Below are 16,486 nucleotides of genomic sequence, written 5' to 3' on the forward strand. Positions count from 1 at the left end.
CATTATTCCGAGGGTTAAGTTCTCAATAATTGAAGCAATTATTGAAGACATGGTGATCTTCGATAAAAAAAAAAGCCGTGTAATAGGATAAGTTTTGTAGTGTAAATACTAATTAGCTTTGTTTATATGATAGATTTTGGCCCCTTGTTAATGTAATTGGATTTGATTGAAGGTGTTTGGTTACCTCTGTTTTGGATTCTTAAAACCATCATCAAAACATCTATTATGGGAATAAAACTAGAAATTATAAACCAATTACTTAAAATGTCAAATGATTTGAGTCTGCCATAACACAAAGATACATAATCAGTCCACAACAAAAAACATCAACACATGTAAGTCAAGAACCACCAAACTTCAAAACAAAACCAGTAAAACTTGCATCGATCTATCCTTTCTCATTTACTTTGAAATTTGGTTTTTTATGTGCAATGATGCAAAACTTTTAGATGTGATAGGAACATCAAAAGTTCTCCCGAGGGGGGGAGAGGGATGAATTATCATTATATTATCACAGTTGTCAGACGAGGATGTTTCCATAACATGGTAAGTGGAACAGTCCAAAAAGCGCAAATAAATAAGCATGGCATGTGAAAGAACAAGTTTTGCATATAGAAGCACCCCTCAAGACCAAAAGATAAACCATGGCATGCTGTGTCTTCGAGAGAAAAAACCCGTCCTTTTCAGTTTCACACATTCAAAGCTAGAGTAACTCAGTCAATGCAACACATCACTCAAGATGCCAATTTGGTGCAAAGGGAAAAGAAAGATAACAATAATCGAAGCATAAAACATCAACAAGAATTGAATGCTTGTGCTCATTTTATTACCTTCCAAATCACCTCAATTAGTCATCATATAGTACAAGACATATAGTCATATACCATATGTCCATATTCCCACCACTAAACGTGTGAATCAACTGACATAATCAAAGGTTTTGAGTTCGAGTCTGACATACATGCAGCTGCATCAAATATTCGGAGGGAAAACTTTACCGCCCACAAAGGTCCTATCTGACTCAAACAAAATTTCCTAGACCAAAAAAAATACCATAACCCCCCAGAAGCTTATAGTGTTATGGACCCAACCCTACCCCATGTTGGTGAGACATAAAATAAGTCATGTGCACGGTTCAATAAAGTCCAATACACATTTATGAGTCACAATTCACAAAACCTTTCAATTTGTTTAAGTTAATTATACATGGTTACCAAGTCATGGTACTGAATCAGCATTCTCAGTGGCTGTATCTGCGTGGATGAATGTGTGTGAGGAAGAAAAGTGAGTGATGTTTTTTCATGTACATTTAAATATTTACTACGAACCAAAATCATAAAGCGTCAATTGATTTGTCACAGACACAGCCAGCAACAAAAAATCCTTCCCCTTAAGCCCACCACGTTTGATCGTCAACGTCTTACTAGCTGTACTGTGTAGTCACCCCAAAAAGTAGAAACCAATGTTTGATAATGCAATCATATAATTCGTTGAATCTTATGATTCCCACCACGTTCATATATATCTTTCACGTAACCTTCTATAGTATGCCACTTGGGCTTATCTCCGATTATCAAGATGGATGTTTTATGTAGATTTGAGTTGTGCATTTACGTTTAGAATTTATAGCAGACACAACTTCTGAAACTTTTCAACAACCGTGCAATATGAAAACCTGAAGAAAGGAGCACGATTTGTTCAAGATTTTTCTGTGATGAGTGTTGGTATGTAAGGATGCAAAATGATCAATTTCAGTCTAATCAGTCGAGTTTAGTTGTGTTAAATATGAAGACAGACAACTTTATGCCGTGTTATCCAATTAGTTCAAGCTTATAATTGTGTTAAAAAAATTCACGCAGTCTAAAAAAAAGGGTTAATTTTCAAATTGCGGTTATACTAGTTGACAAGTGAAGCTTGTGTCTGTTAAATCTTGGTCATAAATCATGTTAAAAAGAGAATACCAAATATTATGATAAAGAGTAATTTTTCAACTGTAAATGTTTCATAATTAATACCAATATCATGATAAAAATAAAAATCCTCTTCCTTGTCATTGCGAAGTGCAAGTCTGATTTTTAAGACCAAGAAATGGAAAGAATAACTATCTATGATTTTAATTCATTATTTAATTATTATTATTATTATTATTTAAATTATTTAATTATAATAAATATTTTTTTTTATTATCTTATGAAAATTGAGTGTATTATATACCAGTTAATCACATCTCAAAACCTGTCTCTTTCTACCATTGAGGGCGTACATAATTGACACATGTTATTTTTGTTTATATGAATTTGAATTTGAATTATATAATTACGCTAAACATTTAAAGAAAGGAGTTAGTGTATTGTTATCTTTTGAGCAAGATTACATATGCACTGGATTAGGAAAAAAAAACTGCCTCTTACAAATTTTGCCGTTAAAGTTGAGTCAAAATCATACAAATGTTCACATGATTAAATTTAACTATCATGCCTACAGACTATGGCAATGGTAGGCAATTATTAGACTATATTTTTTTTTTAATCAAACGTTAGACTAGGTTTGATTTTAACATTTTGCGTAAAGTACTTATTTTATTTACCGAGATTTTTTATGATTAATCATGAACCATGGAAAGAGTAAGCAAAGACCAATTAAGGAGACACATTCTTAGCACCCCCTAATAACCGGCTTCGAGACACCAAAACCTCTAGAAAAGAAGACACAGAGAAGAGAAGGAACATAGAAGAAGAGGTCATTATATATTTCTCATTGATTTCCCTTGCTTGTTATTTACATACATACATATATATATATATATATATATATATATATATATATATATATATATATATATATATATATATGCTTCCTAGTAATATAATGATTCAAAAGATATTTGCGATAACAGAATTTGGTAGTGCTTGTGCTCCTAAAGCAAACAACATCAAGCAAGAATATTCCCTATGGTGCGAGGTGCTTTGCTGATCAAACTCACCATTCTTCCTCAGACATAGTCCTTGAGGTAAGATGGTTTTACAACTTTTCTTTTAGGCTTTGCTTCTCCCTGTACCCCTTGGTTTGCTATTTCGACCCTTGTCCCTATTATTGTTGTTTCTGAGTTCCTATCATCCTTCGGCCCTTGTAAAACCACCTTGTCCTCAAGCTGGTAAGTGCTACATAACTGAGTCCAATCTTCCCAGGAGGTCTCGTCTGGTGAAAGACCCTGCCATTGCACAAGGACTTCCTAGGGTGCTTCTGGTGATGCACGTCGACAATCAAGAATGGCGAGAGGGAACATCAGCGGCTGATCGTTAATGAAGTCAACGGGTAACTCTAGACCCGTCATCTGCTCAGGGGAGCCACAAAAGGGTTTTAGCATGGAAGAATGGAACACATGATAGATTTTTGATGCTGCGGGTAGCTGTAACTTATATGTGACTGGACCTATGCACTGTAGGATCAGGAAGGGCCCGTAAAATCGCTTGGCCAGCTTGCCCGTGATTGCTTGGGAGCCCTTAGCCGTAGTTTGTCGACGAGGACGGAGCTTCGGGAGGACCCAATCTCCTTCCTTGTAATTTACCTCCCTGCGGTGACTATCAGCTTGTCTTTTCATGGCTTCCTGAGCTTTAAGAAGCTTTTTACGAATAAGCTGAAAGGTGTCGTCCCTATCAGTCATCATCTCTTCAACAACTTCAATATTTGAAGACCCAGTGATGTATTTCGAAAAAGTGAATGGTTTGCGGCCAAATGTAATTTCATATGATGTGCTTCCTGTTCCCGCATTTCAGGAGTTGTTATGAGACCATTCCACCCAAGGCCCCATAGACTTGACCGGCGATGCACAAAAGCTCTCAAGTATTGTTCGATTATCCTATTCAAGACCTCAGTTTGACCATCACTCTAAGGATGGTAAGTTGAACTCATCCTGAGTTGCGTTCCACTCGGTCTGAACAACTCTTGCCAGAACCTGCTAATGAATAGAGGGTCTCTATCTGAGACCAAGCTTCTCAGAATGCCATGAATCTTAACAACAATGTTGATGAACGGAATGGCGACCATGTGAGCTGTGTGGGCCGCAGGCAATGTGCCTAGGTGTATACCCTTAGAGAAGCGATCTACCACCATGAGTATGGTGGTGTGGCCTTGGTACACAGGTAATCCGACAATGAAGTCGAGCGAAAGGTCCTCCCATGGTCGACATGGGACCGGAAGAGGACATAACAGACCAACAACCTTCTGGGCTTCGTATTTGGTGACTTGGCAATCCACACAATTGGCTACAAAGTGTTTTACATCGTCCCTTAGACCAGGCCAATAAAAGTTGGCCGATATTTTGGCCAAAGTTTTCGCAACGTCGGCATGGCCACCCGTGGGTGTGGCATGATATTCTGTAAGCAGTGTGGAGATGATTGGAATGTCTCTGGAAAGCCAAATATGACTAGCGTGTAGCACCAAATCATTCGAAAGAGAGAACTGGGGTTGGTTGGTGGGGTCTTCAAGAATTTGTTGGCGTTGTTGAGTATATTCCGGATAAGTGTTCAGCTGTCGACGAAGCTCTTCGAGGAAAGTCAAGGAAGGCACAGACAATATCATGGACATGGAGGATTCCTGTGCCGGCAGTCGTGATAGAGCGTCCGCAGCCTGATTATGGTTGTCGGCGCGATATTGTATTTGGTAGTCATAGCCTATTAAGCACGTCAAATACATATGTTGCTCTGGTGTCTGAATTGTTTGAGTGAGGAGCTCCTTGAGACTCCGATGATCAGTGATAATGATGAAACGCCAACCAAGAAGGTACTGCCGCCACTTCTTGACTGCCGAGGTAATAATAAACAATTCACGGACGTATGCGGATGCACCAAGGAGTTTCGGACTGAATGGTTTGTTGAAGAAGCCAATGGGGTGTCCTTGTTACGAGAGGACAACACCCATACCTATCACGAAGGCGTCAGTCTCGACTGTGAACGGCAATGAGAAATTTGGCAGGGCCAAAATTGGAGTAGAGGATAGAGCATGCTTCAATCGTTCAAAAGCTAATTAGGCTTGTGGGGTCCAGACGAATGGCTCAATGGTGGTGGTCTTGACCATGAGGGTGACAATGGTGACATAGCTTCTGATAAATCTTTGGTAGAAGCCTGCGAGGCCTAGAAAGATGCGAACGACTTTGATGGAATGAGGAACATGCCATTGATGAATGGCTGCGACTTTAGAAGCCACAGGTTCCACTCCTCGTCAAGAAACCATGTGTCCAAGGTACTCCACCTGAGGCTGCACAAAGAAACATTTAGACAATTTCAAAACAAAATGATTGTCAAGCAGCACCTGAAAAGCAGTTTCCAAATGGCTCAGGTGAGCCTCGAAAGAAGAACTGTATATGAGGATATCGTCGAAGAAGACGATGATGAAGTGGCGGAGATACGATCGAAAAAGCAGGTTCATGGTGGCTTGGAAGGACGACGGTGCGTTGCACAACCCAAACAACAATACGTTAAACTCGTAATGGACGTGGTGGGTTCTGAAAGCAATCTTGGGGATATCAGCATAATGCATCCGAATCTGATGGTAACCCTATAGCAGATCAAGCTTCAAGAAGCACTGCGCACCACCCAACTCATCATGCAGCTCGTCAATGGTGGGGATAGGAAACCTATCTCGCACTGTTACTGCATTGAGTGCATGGTAGTCAATGCAGAACCGCCACGTTCCATCCTGCTTCCGAACCAGCAATACCGGCGATGAGAAGGGGCTCATGCTGGGTTGAATGAGCCCCTTCTGAATCATGGAGTCAACCTGAAGCTCAATTTTTTTGCTTTTGATAGTGGGGGTAACGGTAGGGTCTCACGTTGACTGGAGGGGAATCCGGGACCAAATGGATATGAAGATCGGTGGACCTTGCCGGAGGAAGGGTCTGTGGGTACTGAAATAAGGCTGCAAACTTAGTGAGTAAGGTGTGGATTGCTGCAGGTGTGTCGGCCGGAAGTGGTGTAGGAGGATCTTTAGGGAACATCGTGATGTGGAAGTAGGAAACATCATCGTGCTTTTGAGAAAGACGACGAAGCTGGTGTTGAGTGAGGATTCCCAAGGTAGTGTCGTTCTCGCCCTGTAATTCCACCAAGCACCCCTGATGAAAGAATTGCATGCATAAGGTAGCATAGTCAGTGAGAATGGGCCCCAACGTCTTAAGCCATTGGACCCCCAAAACGATATTCACGCCTGAAATTGGTAAGACATGGAGGTCAATTTTGAAGACATGGTCCTAGATGGTCAAGGGAATTGCTTCACAGAGTCTAGTGCACTCCAAATATTCACTATTGCCCACCATCACTCGCAAAAGGGTTGGAGTGGTTAGACAAGACAAGCTCAAAGTGGTAACTAACTGTGGCTAGATAAAATTATGTGTACTTCCCCCATCAACAAGGAGGAGTACATGGTGGCCGGCGAGAGAGCCAGTAAGGCGCAGTGTTTCTTGTGCCAAAGTGCCCAAAAGTGAGTTTAGGCTAATTTGAGCCGGATGGGCTGGGTTCGGGTTAGATACAAGGCTTGCGGGTTGGGGCGGGTCAACAGGTTCCATATGAAGCCAATTGGGCTCTTCCTCGTCCGCGACGAGAAGGAAAACCCTAGAGGCGCAGCGATGCCCTCTATGGTACCTTTCGTCACAAGTGAAGCAGAACCCACACTCCTGGCGTAAGGTGATTTCCTCCAACATCAAGCATTTCACTATGGGTGGCGGGGGTCGAGGTGGAGAGGGCAAAAGCGGTGGGAGAGGGATAGGACGAGGAGGTGGCGTGATGGGTGGAAGGCGCGGGCGTTGGGATCGAGGATGATCAAATCGCTTCTCCTCTTGGAGGCGCGCAAGGCCGACGGCCTGGGCCAACGTTAGTGGTTGGTGTGCCTGAACTTCCTGGCGAATCTCCGGCGTCAAGCCGGAGATGAAGCAACTCAAAAGGAAGGGGGCGGGCAAGCCAATAATGCGATTAGCCAATTCTTCGAATTCCAATAGGTAAGCCACCATTGAACTTGTCTAAGTAAGTTTGAACAGAACACCTGTTGGGTCTTCATATTGTGATGGGGCACACCGGTTTTGTAGTGCTTGCAGGAATGCTTGCCAGGAGGTAAATTGGGCGTTGCTAGTCATATACTGAAACCAAGCAAGAGCCCGACCCTCCATATAGAATGTCGTTATGGTTAAACGATCATGATCAGGGGTGCCATGGTATGCAAAATACTGGTTGATCTTGAAGATCCAACCGAAGGGCTCAATGCCGTCAAAACGAGGCACTTCTAACTTCATCTTGTGGTTGGTTGCAGGGATAAAGGCGGAGTTGTGAGGAACTGGTGGAGGTTGGTTCGTGGGAGACGAGGTCACGGAAGCTATGCGGGTGAGGAACTCATCCATTTTGAGGGTCATGGCTTGCATGGTATCACCAAGTTGAGCAAGGACATCCTCGAGGTGGCCGGAGGAGTCTTCATGTTTATGAGCGTCAAACATGAGGGCAACAAGAGCACAAAATGTTAGCATCCCCTAATAACTGGCTTCGAGGCACCAGAACCTCCAGAAAAGAAGAAGACACAGAGAAGAAAAGGAACAGAGAAGAAGAGGTAATTGTATATTTCTCATTGATTTCCCGTGCTTGTTATTTACCTATATATAGGCTTCCTAGTAACATAATGATTCAAAAGATATTTGCGATAACGAAACTTGGTAGTGCTTGTCCCCCTAAAGCAGACCACATCAAGCAAGGATATTCCCTATGGTGCGAGGTGCTTTACTGATCAAACTCACCATTCTTCCTCAGACATAGTCCTTGAGGTAAGATGGTTTTACAACTTTTCTTTTGGGCTTTGCTTCTCCCTGTACCCCTTGGTTTGCTATTTTGACCCTTGTCCCTATTGTTGTTGTTTTTGAGTTCCTATCACACATATTATTCACAAGCTTAGAAAATTGGTTCAAACTTTGGTATAACGCACTATAACGTTTTACAATAACCTAAAACATTAAGTATGTTTGGATTTCAACAGGAGAATTTAGATTTTTTTTTTCATTGTGTATTGCAATTCACAATTACGCATTAAAATTAAAAAAAAAATACTTTCCTGACTTCAATTTAAACATAACTGAAATAAACCTAAATCAATTAATTAAAAATAATTTATGTGACTTTTAAGATAGTTATTATCAAAATTAACAAATTTATCATAAATAGTGATATGTAATTAAATGATAGTATAAAAAATATATTCAAATGCACATACTTTTTTCTCAATAGTAATTACAATAACTTTAGTGTGACTTAAGAATGAAAATATATACTTATTTAATTTTTAATTATTAATTATTTAAGAAAAATATAGAATTAATCTGTTGAGTTTTTACAAATAGATAAGTCAAATTCTAATCCTAAATAGTTTACAACTTACGCACTACTAAATTAATTGAGCTACATAGCATAGCAGAACTCGTACGTATAGCAGTCTTATATGTTATTGCCTTGGTCTTGTTGGGAGATGGGATTTAGATTCGCAAGATATGGTTTTGATTCTATTATTTAATGGTGGGTATCTTTATATCCTTCGTCCTCTTTCTTAATATATCATTTTTGCTGAAAAAAATATATCTAAATCCCTTAAAATTTTAAAAATCTCTATTATATACTACCTAATAAAGTTTCAACCCTATCCCGATAACATTCATGACTAAAAAAAATAAGGAGAAAAAGTCAATTAACTGAAACACATTAATCATGTATCACCTCCCGTATTATATATAATAAATAACTATTTAATTCATCAACATTAATAACAATAATTAAATTAGTTATTTTAACAAATTTTAATTTTATTTTAAGATTACTCATTCATTAAATAATTTAACAAAATCAGTGTAATCATTGATAAATATCATAATTAAGGATAAAAAATAAATTTAACAATAAAATTATCTTATGTTTCTTATAATTACAAATTAATAAATATTATCTTTTGTTTGTTTCTTATATATAAGATGGGAGTTAGTATCACCCGATAAATTACAATTGGACCTTTAGACTTTAGTGGACTAACTCATTACTGACAAGACCTTTCATCTACCTTTTGTGGCTCATTACTGACTAGACCGTTCATCTATCTTTTGTGGACTGCCCAACTTGAAATTCCTATCAGGATCTCAAATCTCTTAAATTTCCTTGCCATGTTACCCGAACCAAGAGGAAGGAAGACAATATTTGATTATCGATTAAAGTGATTTGAACACCGGGCAAAGAAAATCACTAGTTAAAAGAATAAATTGCATGAATACAGGTGTTAAGAACTTCGGAAGAAATTATCAAGGGATCTCATAGTAAATAGTATTCTTGAAATTTTGATCTTCATTCAAACTCAATTGCATTAATGCAATGTACGTAGCTATCCAACGTAATCGACCTCATATAGTGACCTAATAGAGGGAAAAAGCTTTTATTGTTACTTGCTTGTATAATAGGCAAAGTCGGAATGCTTGTCATGAAAATAAATTGCCGATGTTGAATGCAACTTTTGTGTTGACCAATTTATACTCATCAACCAACCCAAGAATCATTAGCCGGTTAATTTCAAAAGTAAACTCACTAGCTAGTCACAGATCAAATATATTATTGAAATATCCCAAAAAGAAAATATGAATTGCCACCGTCAAAACAAAGACCTCATATTATGCCTAAGCTAGTGCTTCAAGCTCCAAGAGTAGAGTGTGATTAATTACTTCAGATCCTGGGCCAGAGAATTGAATTGGACCTACAACGAAAATCATCATTGTGAGCAACAAACTTAGATCATAGTGCAAATAACTCCAATCACTCCAGTTCAACATAAAAGTAGATTTAGACCAATCTTGAATGCCACTATTAAAAAAGCCAAGAAATAAGGCTTCAGTGAACGCAGCCGAAACAAAAGGTGAAATAATAGTGTCTATATATAAAATACCTGGACTGATGTAGCAATTCTTCAGGGCCCATTCATCCCGCAAGGAGGCAAACTTTTTGAAGGGTGCCCCTGAATGATCCAACATGAAATATATTCAGTATCCAAGATAACTGGAGTTGATATTAGAAGTTTAAAAATGCAATCGCTATAGTATTCAATATTGTAAAAAAAAAAATCTATATTTTAAATAATGGACAGTCTAAAATCCAGACACTAATGTCTGGGTGACACAGTAGTGTTAGTCTTTTGTACCACATCTGAAGCTATGAAATAAAATATTTTACCCTCCCTTTCATTTCATTTTTCTGAGTGACACAGTAGCGTTAGTGGATTATTGAGCCCAAATCAATGAAGTTTTCATGAATATATATGTTTACCTTCAAGTTCCACCATTGCCTTCTTGATCACAGGCTTGAATTTACCTGCAAAGAAATTACACATTCGTAAACAAAACAGTAGACAAAGCATTCACATAAATGCAACATTTACAGACTTTTCATGATTTATATAACCAGAGGTGCAGCGGTAAAGTAGTGCCTTGGTGACTTGTTGGTCATGGGTTCGAATCCGGAAACAGCCTCTTTGCATATGCAAGGGTAAGGCTACGTACAATATCCCTCCCCCATACCTTCGCATAGCGAAGAGCCTCTGGACAATGGGGTACGAAGTTTTTATATAACCAGAGGTTGTCAGAACAGAAACAAGGGCAATATTGAGTCCAAAAATATGCAGGAGAAAATATTTCTAGCTTAAAATTCAGTGTTTTAATTATGTCGGTCTTGAAAAAAATTACACTGAATTATGAATAAATATAGAAATAATCAGATTTTTAGGTCAGATTTAATAAAAACACAGGGTTTACCCTGAACAAAGAGTTACCTCCTTCAAAACATAGGGAATAACAATCTGACAACTTAATTCCCTTTTACAAGTCTGTAACACAACTTATATATTACTATTAACTATCACATAATAACTGATGACTGCCCAATCTGAAATTAATATAAAAATAACTATCTAATAAGTAATAACTTCCTAAAACAGAATTATAACTACTTAAGTCAGATTTGAGCCTATCAAAATACATCAGCAACACTATAGAGTATTGCATGAACACTAATAAAGAAAATAGTCAATGGGGTAAAGCATAAGGTCTCAAAGATGAAAGTGTGTACCATGCCTCCTCTCCACATCCATCAGTGAGGTGAGTGCAGTTCCACCAACAGTCCATTCTTCTACCGGAGCACATAAATTGGCAACCTGATCCAAATATCAAAACAAATTAAATAACTAGGTTGGTGACTTCAATATTGCAAAACAAGCACAATTTCAAAGTACAATCAATTATCAACACCAATCTAGGAGATATTTAAGAAGATATCAAAAGATTAAGGCATGTAGAGAAGCACAAACTGATGATATTAATCCAGTCTTCCCACTATGAAGGAGGGCTCCAGCACCATAACCCAGAGCATAGCAATAAGTAGCATCAAAATTAGTAGGCAAGCCACACCTCCCTTCATAACTGCATATTTTAAATGAGTCAGTACAAACTCTAACATATTAAGTCATTTAAAAGATCACACATAACATGTATGATTGAGAGAAATTTAAATCCAAGTAAAGGAGAAGAAAAAGCATGTCCCTGGAAAGATTTTTTGATTCACAGCAATATGTTTTAGAATTTACTATTCAATAATAATATCAAAATTAGATAAATTACCCAAAAAAGTGGGATTGCCCTTTAAATTCGCCATTGTATTTGCCTTCTTGCTTTCTCTTCTCCAACTCAGTTTCAACCATTTGAATAAGCATTTTCTCTGTTTCTATCTTGGCAACCTAAATGGCAATACAAGCAAGATTAACATTGGTGCCGCTTCAAATTGGATAGAGGAGCCAAATAAACACAGCAAGATAGCACTATAACAACATTAGGCACCTGAACATTTCCATGTGGATCTCTTTCAAGCATCAATTGCTCTTGAATTGCTTGAGGTAAAAAGTCAAAAAGCTTCAACGATTGATCAGTGAGTTTCTTCTTCCATAACCCACCCTCATCCACGGTATCATGGGCAAGAATTTCATTTAGTTCTGCAATGAGATGCTGGACCTGCATATAGCACAATACCAAGTACAAATGAGTATCATCAGAAGTGTATTCATACAGGTTGTACATGAACAACACTAAAACATAATCCCAAGTGCAGAGGGGGAAACACAGGTAAAAAAATAATTGTGAAAACTGCAAAGTGATAGATACCTCAGGTATGAAATCAATTAGACCTTCGGGGATAAGAATAACACCATAATTGTAATTAATTTCAGCTCTTTTACAAACAACATCTACGATATAGTCTGTGACATTTTTCAACGTCAGCTTTTTTGCAGCAACCTGAAAAGTGTATTATGGGTTTAAATCAAATTTTGATAAAAGCAAACTTTAATCATGAGATTAACATGGAAGCATTTTTTATTTTTTTCATCTACCCCTAGTATGTACAAACACTAGATAAATTGAACAAATATATGAGGAAGTGAAGAACCTCTTCTCCAATAATAGTAATGTTTGGATGAGTTTGTAAGGCACATTCCAGCGTAATGTGTGAAGCTGCACGCCCCATAAGCCGCACAACTGCAGACAGATGATCTCATGTCTTATTGTTTGAAATCCAATGGAGCAATAATGAAAGCACACACAATCATAGGCTGGTGAAAGCATGATTCCAAATGTCTACCATATAAATTGACGCATCAATATTTTTAGGAACATCACATTTTATTTAGGTACTAAATAAAGAATCTCAATGAAGTACAGAACCAATTTCAATCAAAACTGATTTTGAGGGTTTCATTGATATTCATGTAATTGTCAATGATTCGGTAAAAATGCCATGAAATTAAATAAACCCTTTCAACAGCACAAAAGCAAGAGTTTTAATATAATTCAAGAGAATCAGAATCAGAAATAGAAAAATCACATAACAGAACTGCAGACATAAGGCAAGGATAATGAACAAACTAATCATTTCTCTCTCAAAAGTAAAACGTGTGATATGATATAAACAAAGGGGTGACAATAAGATTATATATAACCATCTTTCTCGTCAATGCTTTGGCAGTTTGGCTTAAGTTTAATAAAAGTGGTAAAGAGAATGACAAATGTTATGGGTAATTTGATATAAAAGGGGATAGCATATGCCTCATTTAGGTAATGAAGTGGAAAATGAGTTTGGTATCTAGATGGCTGTATCAATCCAAAACAAAAGAATTAAAATATGAACTCAGGTCTTCAGATGTTACAATAAGAACAGATGATAGGAGCAGTTTTAAAGTGCGAAATGTTTAAAAAGTGAAGTAGTTAATGTTGTAAGAAGAGAGAAGCAATAAAAGCAGTAGAGAAAAGTAACAGCAATCAATGCCCAAGGTGGTACATTAAGCATAGGTATACTCTCAAAGTCTTCAGTCTTTAATTGCTATAATGCTATATAGATCTAAAGAGTTTCTCAATTTTATGTACTTACAATGGTAATATTTTCCAGTTGATCGGGCATCTATCATAACATTTCCAATCATTTCAGAATATATCTGCATCACATTAACATAAAAAGAGGAAAATAGTCAAGTCATGTAATCATGCACCATGTATGTAAAACTAAAAGGGTATCATTATATAACATTTAGCAATTAGAAAATATGCAAAACTAAATTAATATTTAAAAGTATTTCTAGGGAAAAAAATTTAAAGATCATAATACTATTGCAAATTGCAATCACTTATAAACCAAGCAAAAGAAGAGTGGTAGAAAAAGTCACAACATATGATCCCTTCCCAAAATAAAAAGAATGAAAATCAAAGCAACAGAAGATGGCTAGAGAAAATAAATTTAAGAAACTCTATGAAATGTTGAATGTATTGCTTGAGAAACTGCAATTCATCTGGTGCAGTCAAAAGCATACTTATTATATACATGATTCTCCCCCTGGCAAACAAAAAATTGAACTGGTTCCTAAATATTTTTCTTAAGAATAATTATATATTTGTAGTATTTAAAAATGTAGGGGTCAGAACAATATAAAATTACAAAATGAACAATGAAGACAGAGTAAATATCTTCATTCACCTTGCAAGCAGTATCAAACCCAAAACTTGTGGGAACTTCTTTGCATTTTAAATCACCATCAATGGTTTTAGGGCATCCAATTACACTTGTTTTTAAATTTTTGCTCCTGCATGAATCCATATTAAAGCATTGCACAAACAGGATCACTGTACATATTCATAAATGGAAATGTCCTTGTATGTAAATTAAAAAGCAACATGAAAACATCATTTCATTAACAAAAGCTTCCTAATAAGACCTAGATTACACCAGAAATAAAATTCAGCTAAGACAAACCTGAAGTTCTCAGCAAGGAGGCATGCATTGGTGTTTGAGTCATCACCACCAATAACAACGAGCCCATCCAAGTCTAGCTTCTTAGCTGTTTCTTCCGCTTGCTTAAACTATACCATGTAAGTAAACTGAATTACTCTTTGGACTTATAAGAAGATATACAAGCGTTCAAATTAATCGTATAGTAAACATGTAGCCTCACAAAACTCACCTGCTCTGGAGTTTCAATCTTGTCCCTCCCACTGCAAATCATGTCAAAGCCACCCTGCCAGCAGAAATGGTTATTAATAGATGTCAAAATCTTGTGATCATTGATTACAAAAATCAGTAATTCTATGCTTACAACAAATTATGATGACAGTTTCTACACACTCATTTTTTTCTCTCCATGTATCTCTATCGCATCACTTATTTCAGAAAAAAACCAAATTGGGTGCAGTCAATTTTGCATGCATTCACAGTCAAGGCATTTGTGACCGTTGGATGAAGATCGACGGCTCAGATTTCAGATGTGTTTTATGGTTGATGGTTGATTTACCAACATAAAATATGAGTCATCCGATCTTCATTACACGATTCCAAGTTACAAACAGTGTGAATTCGTGGAAAATCAATATTTACGATAATATCAAACTTAAAACGCATCACGCTTACACAGCATCACAAATCGCTATACAAAAACGATTAAATGAATAAAAAAATATAATGATAATATCATTCTAAAAACAACACACTACCAAATTTCAACAAAACAAGTAAAACTACGTTCCAAAAACTCGTAACGGAGGAAAAAAAGAAAACGGACCTGATTTCTATAAGGATAAATATATTCAGAAGTGAGTTCAACGTATTTGCACTTCATAATGCCAGCAGGTCCACCTTTGAAACCGTACAACGTGCTTCCTGGTGCGCGCTCTTGCAGGTAATCTAAGACGAAGAAAAAAAAAGTTAAATCTCAAAAGAAGAAGAAGAAGAAGAAGAAAAGCACGTTTAACTGAATCGGATTCGAAAACGAGAGCGTTACCGAATATTCCAGAAATGACATTGTGACCTCCGGGAGCCTGGCCTCCGGACAGAACCACGCCAATCTTCAACTTCTTCTGCGTCTGCACCGCACCGCTCGGCGCCAATGCCGCGGAAGGTTGTCCGAACAAATGCGGAAACAGCTTCGCGATCTCGTCTGCACGCGCGCACGAACCGCGTCACGGAGAGTGACGGAGAATGAACGGATCGAAGTGAGTGAAAGAGACTGACCTGGATTTCCGGCGGCGGAGCTTGGAGGACCGTCGAGAATGGTGAAGGGATGCTTGAGGACGGAGGGGAGAGGGAGCGCGTGGTCCACGCGCGTCTTTTGGACCTCACTGTAGACGGAGGCTAAGCGTCCGGTGACGGAACCGGAGGGGAGGGTACCAATAGGTACGGTGGTAGTAGGTGCCATTTGCTTTGCTTCCAAAGAAGAGTGTGTGAAATGGTGGAAGCGTGAATCTAGAAATGTGTTTGGTGTGTGTCAAATAGCGGAGAAGTAGGTTTGAAAAGGGCACATAAAAGAACTTGAATATACTGATCCGCCGCTTTCGTAGTTACTAGCTACCACACTGTCGTTGTGCCAGTATGGAGAAAACCTCAATTAATTTCGGACACACTATTTTAATTTTGGTTAATGATTTCAAATTAAGAGAACTTTGATCTTTATTATTGATTCAAATTTTATAAATATCACTAATAAATTCTATTTTTGATAAAATATAATTACTAATAAAATTAGTTTATTTAAAACTAAAGTAAGGCGTTACTAGTATTCTTTTAAATTAATTTTGGAATAGTTTAAATCTTACAATTTTTTTTTACTGATTTTCATATTTCTTTTGCACGGTAAATATTAAATGCATATTTTATATTTTAAAAGCAATAAATATATTTTTTTGTTTAATGATTTCTTTATGGTAATATTTTTTAATAAGAGGTACATTATTTCTCTTAATTTTTTGTTTAACTTTGAAATAACCGCACGGTCATCCCAAAGACCAAACACCGAAGGGTCTTTTCCGTGAAGAGAAAAACAGGAAATATTTTTGGTTGTAAAAGTGTTTTTTCGTTAAATTAAAAAATTCAAAGCAATTTTTCACTGTTGACTCTATCATGCCCTT

The 16,486-nt window shown here is 37.4% G+C and overlaps 1 protein-coding gene across 1 annotated transcript; it reads right to left on the reverse strand.

Annotated features, from left to right (window-relative positions):
* Positions 1–9,506: 9,506 nt before the first annotated feature.
* Positions 9,507–15,979, reverse strand: LOC100804429 (pyrophosphate--fructose 6-phosphate 1-phosphotransferase subunit beta). The gene is made up of 16 exons (XM_003547224.5): positions 15,594–15,979; positions 15,364–15,519; positions 15,145–15,266; positions 14,551–14,604; positions 14,343–14,449; positions 14,067–14,172; positions 13,467–13,530; positions 12,489–12,577; positions 12,206–12,337; positions 11,885–12,055; positions 11,669–11,784; positions 11,359–11,470; positions 11,121–11,205; positions 10,323–10,367; positions 9,946–10,014; positions 9,507–9,756 (listed from the first exon to the last, which is right to left on the reverse strand). The coding sequence occupies exons 1-16, from the start codon at positions 15,775–15,777 to the stop codon at positions 9,680–9,682; spliced, it is 1,689 nt and encodes a 562-aa protein (XP_003547272.1). The 5' UTR covers positions 15,778–15,979; the 3' UTR covers positions 9,507–9,679.
* Between the last annotated feature and the right edge of the window lie 507 nt (positions 15,980–16,486).

Source organism: Glycine max, chromosome 15 (assembly GCF_000004515.6).
Source record: "Glycine max cultivar Williams 82 chromosome 15, Glycine_max_v4.0, whole genome shotgun sequence".
NCBI lineage: Eukaryota > Viridiplantae > Streptophyta > Magnoliopsida > Fabales > Fabaceae > Glycine > Glycine max.

Excerpts from the sequence above, each read along its gene's own strand:
- LOC100804429 (XM_003547224.5), bottom strand. The coding sequence starts at position 15,777 with ATGGCACCTACTACCACCGTACCTATTGGTACCCTCCCCTCCGGTTCC. Across the intron at positions 15,267-15,363 it reads TGTCATTTCTGGAATATTCG|ATTACCTGCAAGAGCGCGCA; the intron begins GTAACGCTCTCG and ends TCTTCGTCTTAG. Across the intron at positions 14,605-15,144 it reads TTTATCCTTATAGAAATCAG|GGTGGCTTTGACATGATTTG; the intron begins GTCCGTTTTCTT and ends TTCTGCTGGCAG.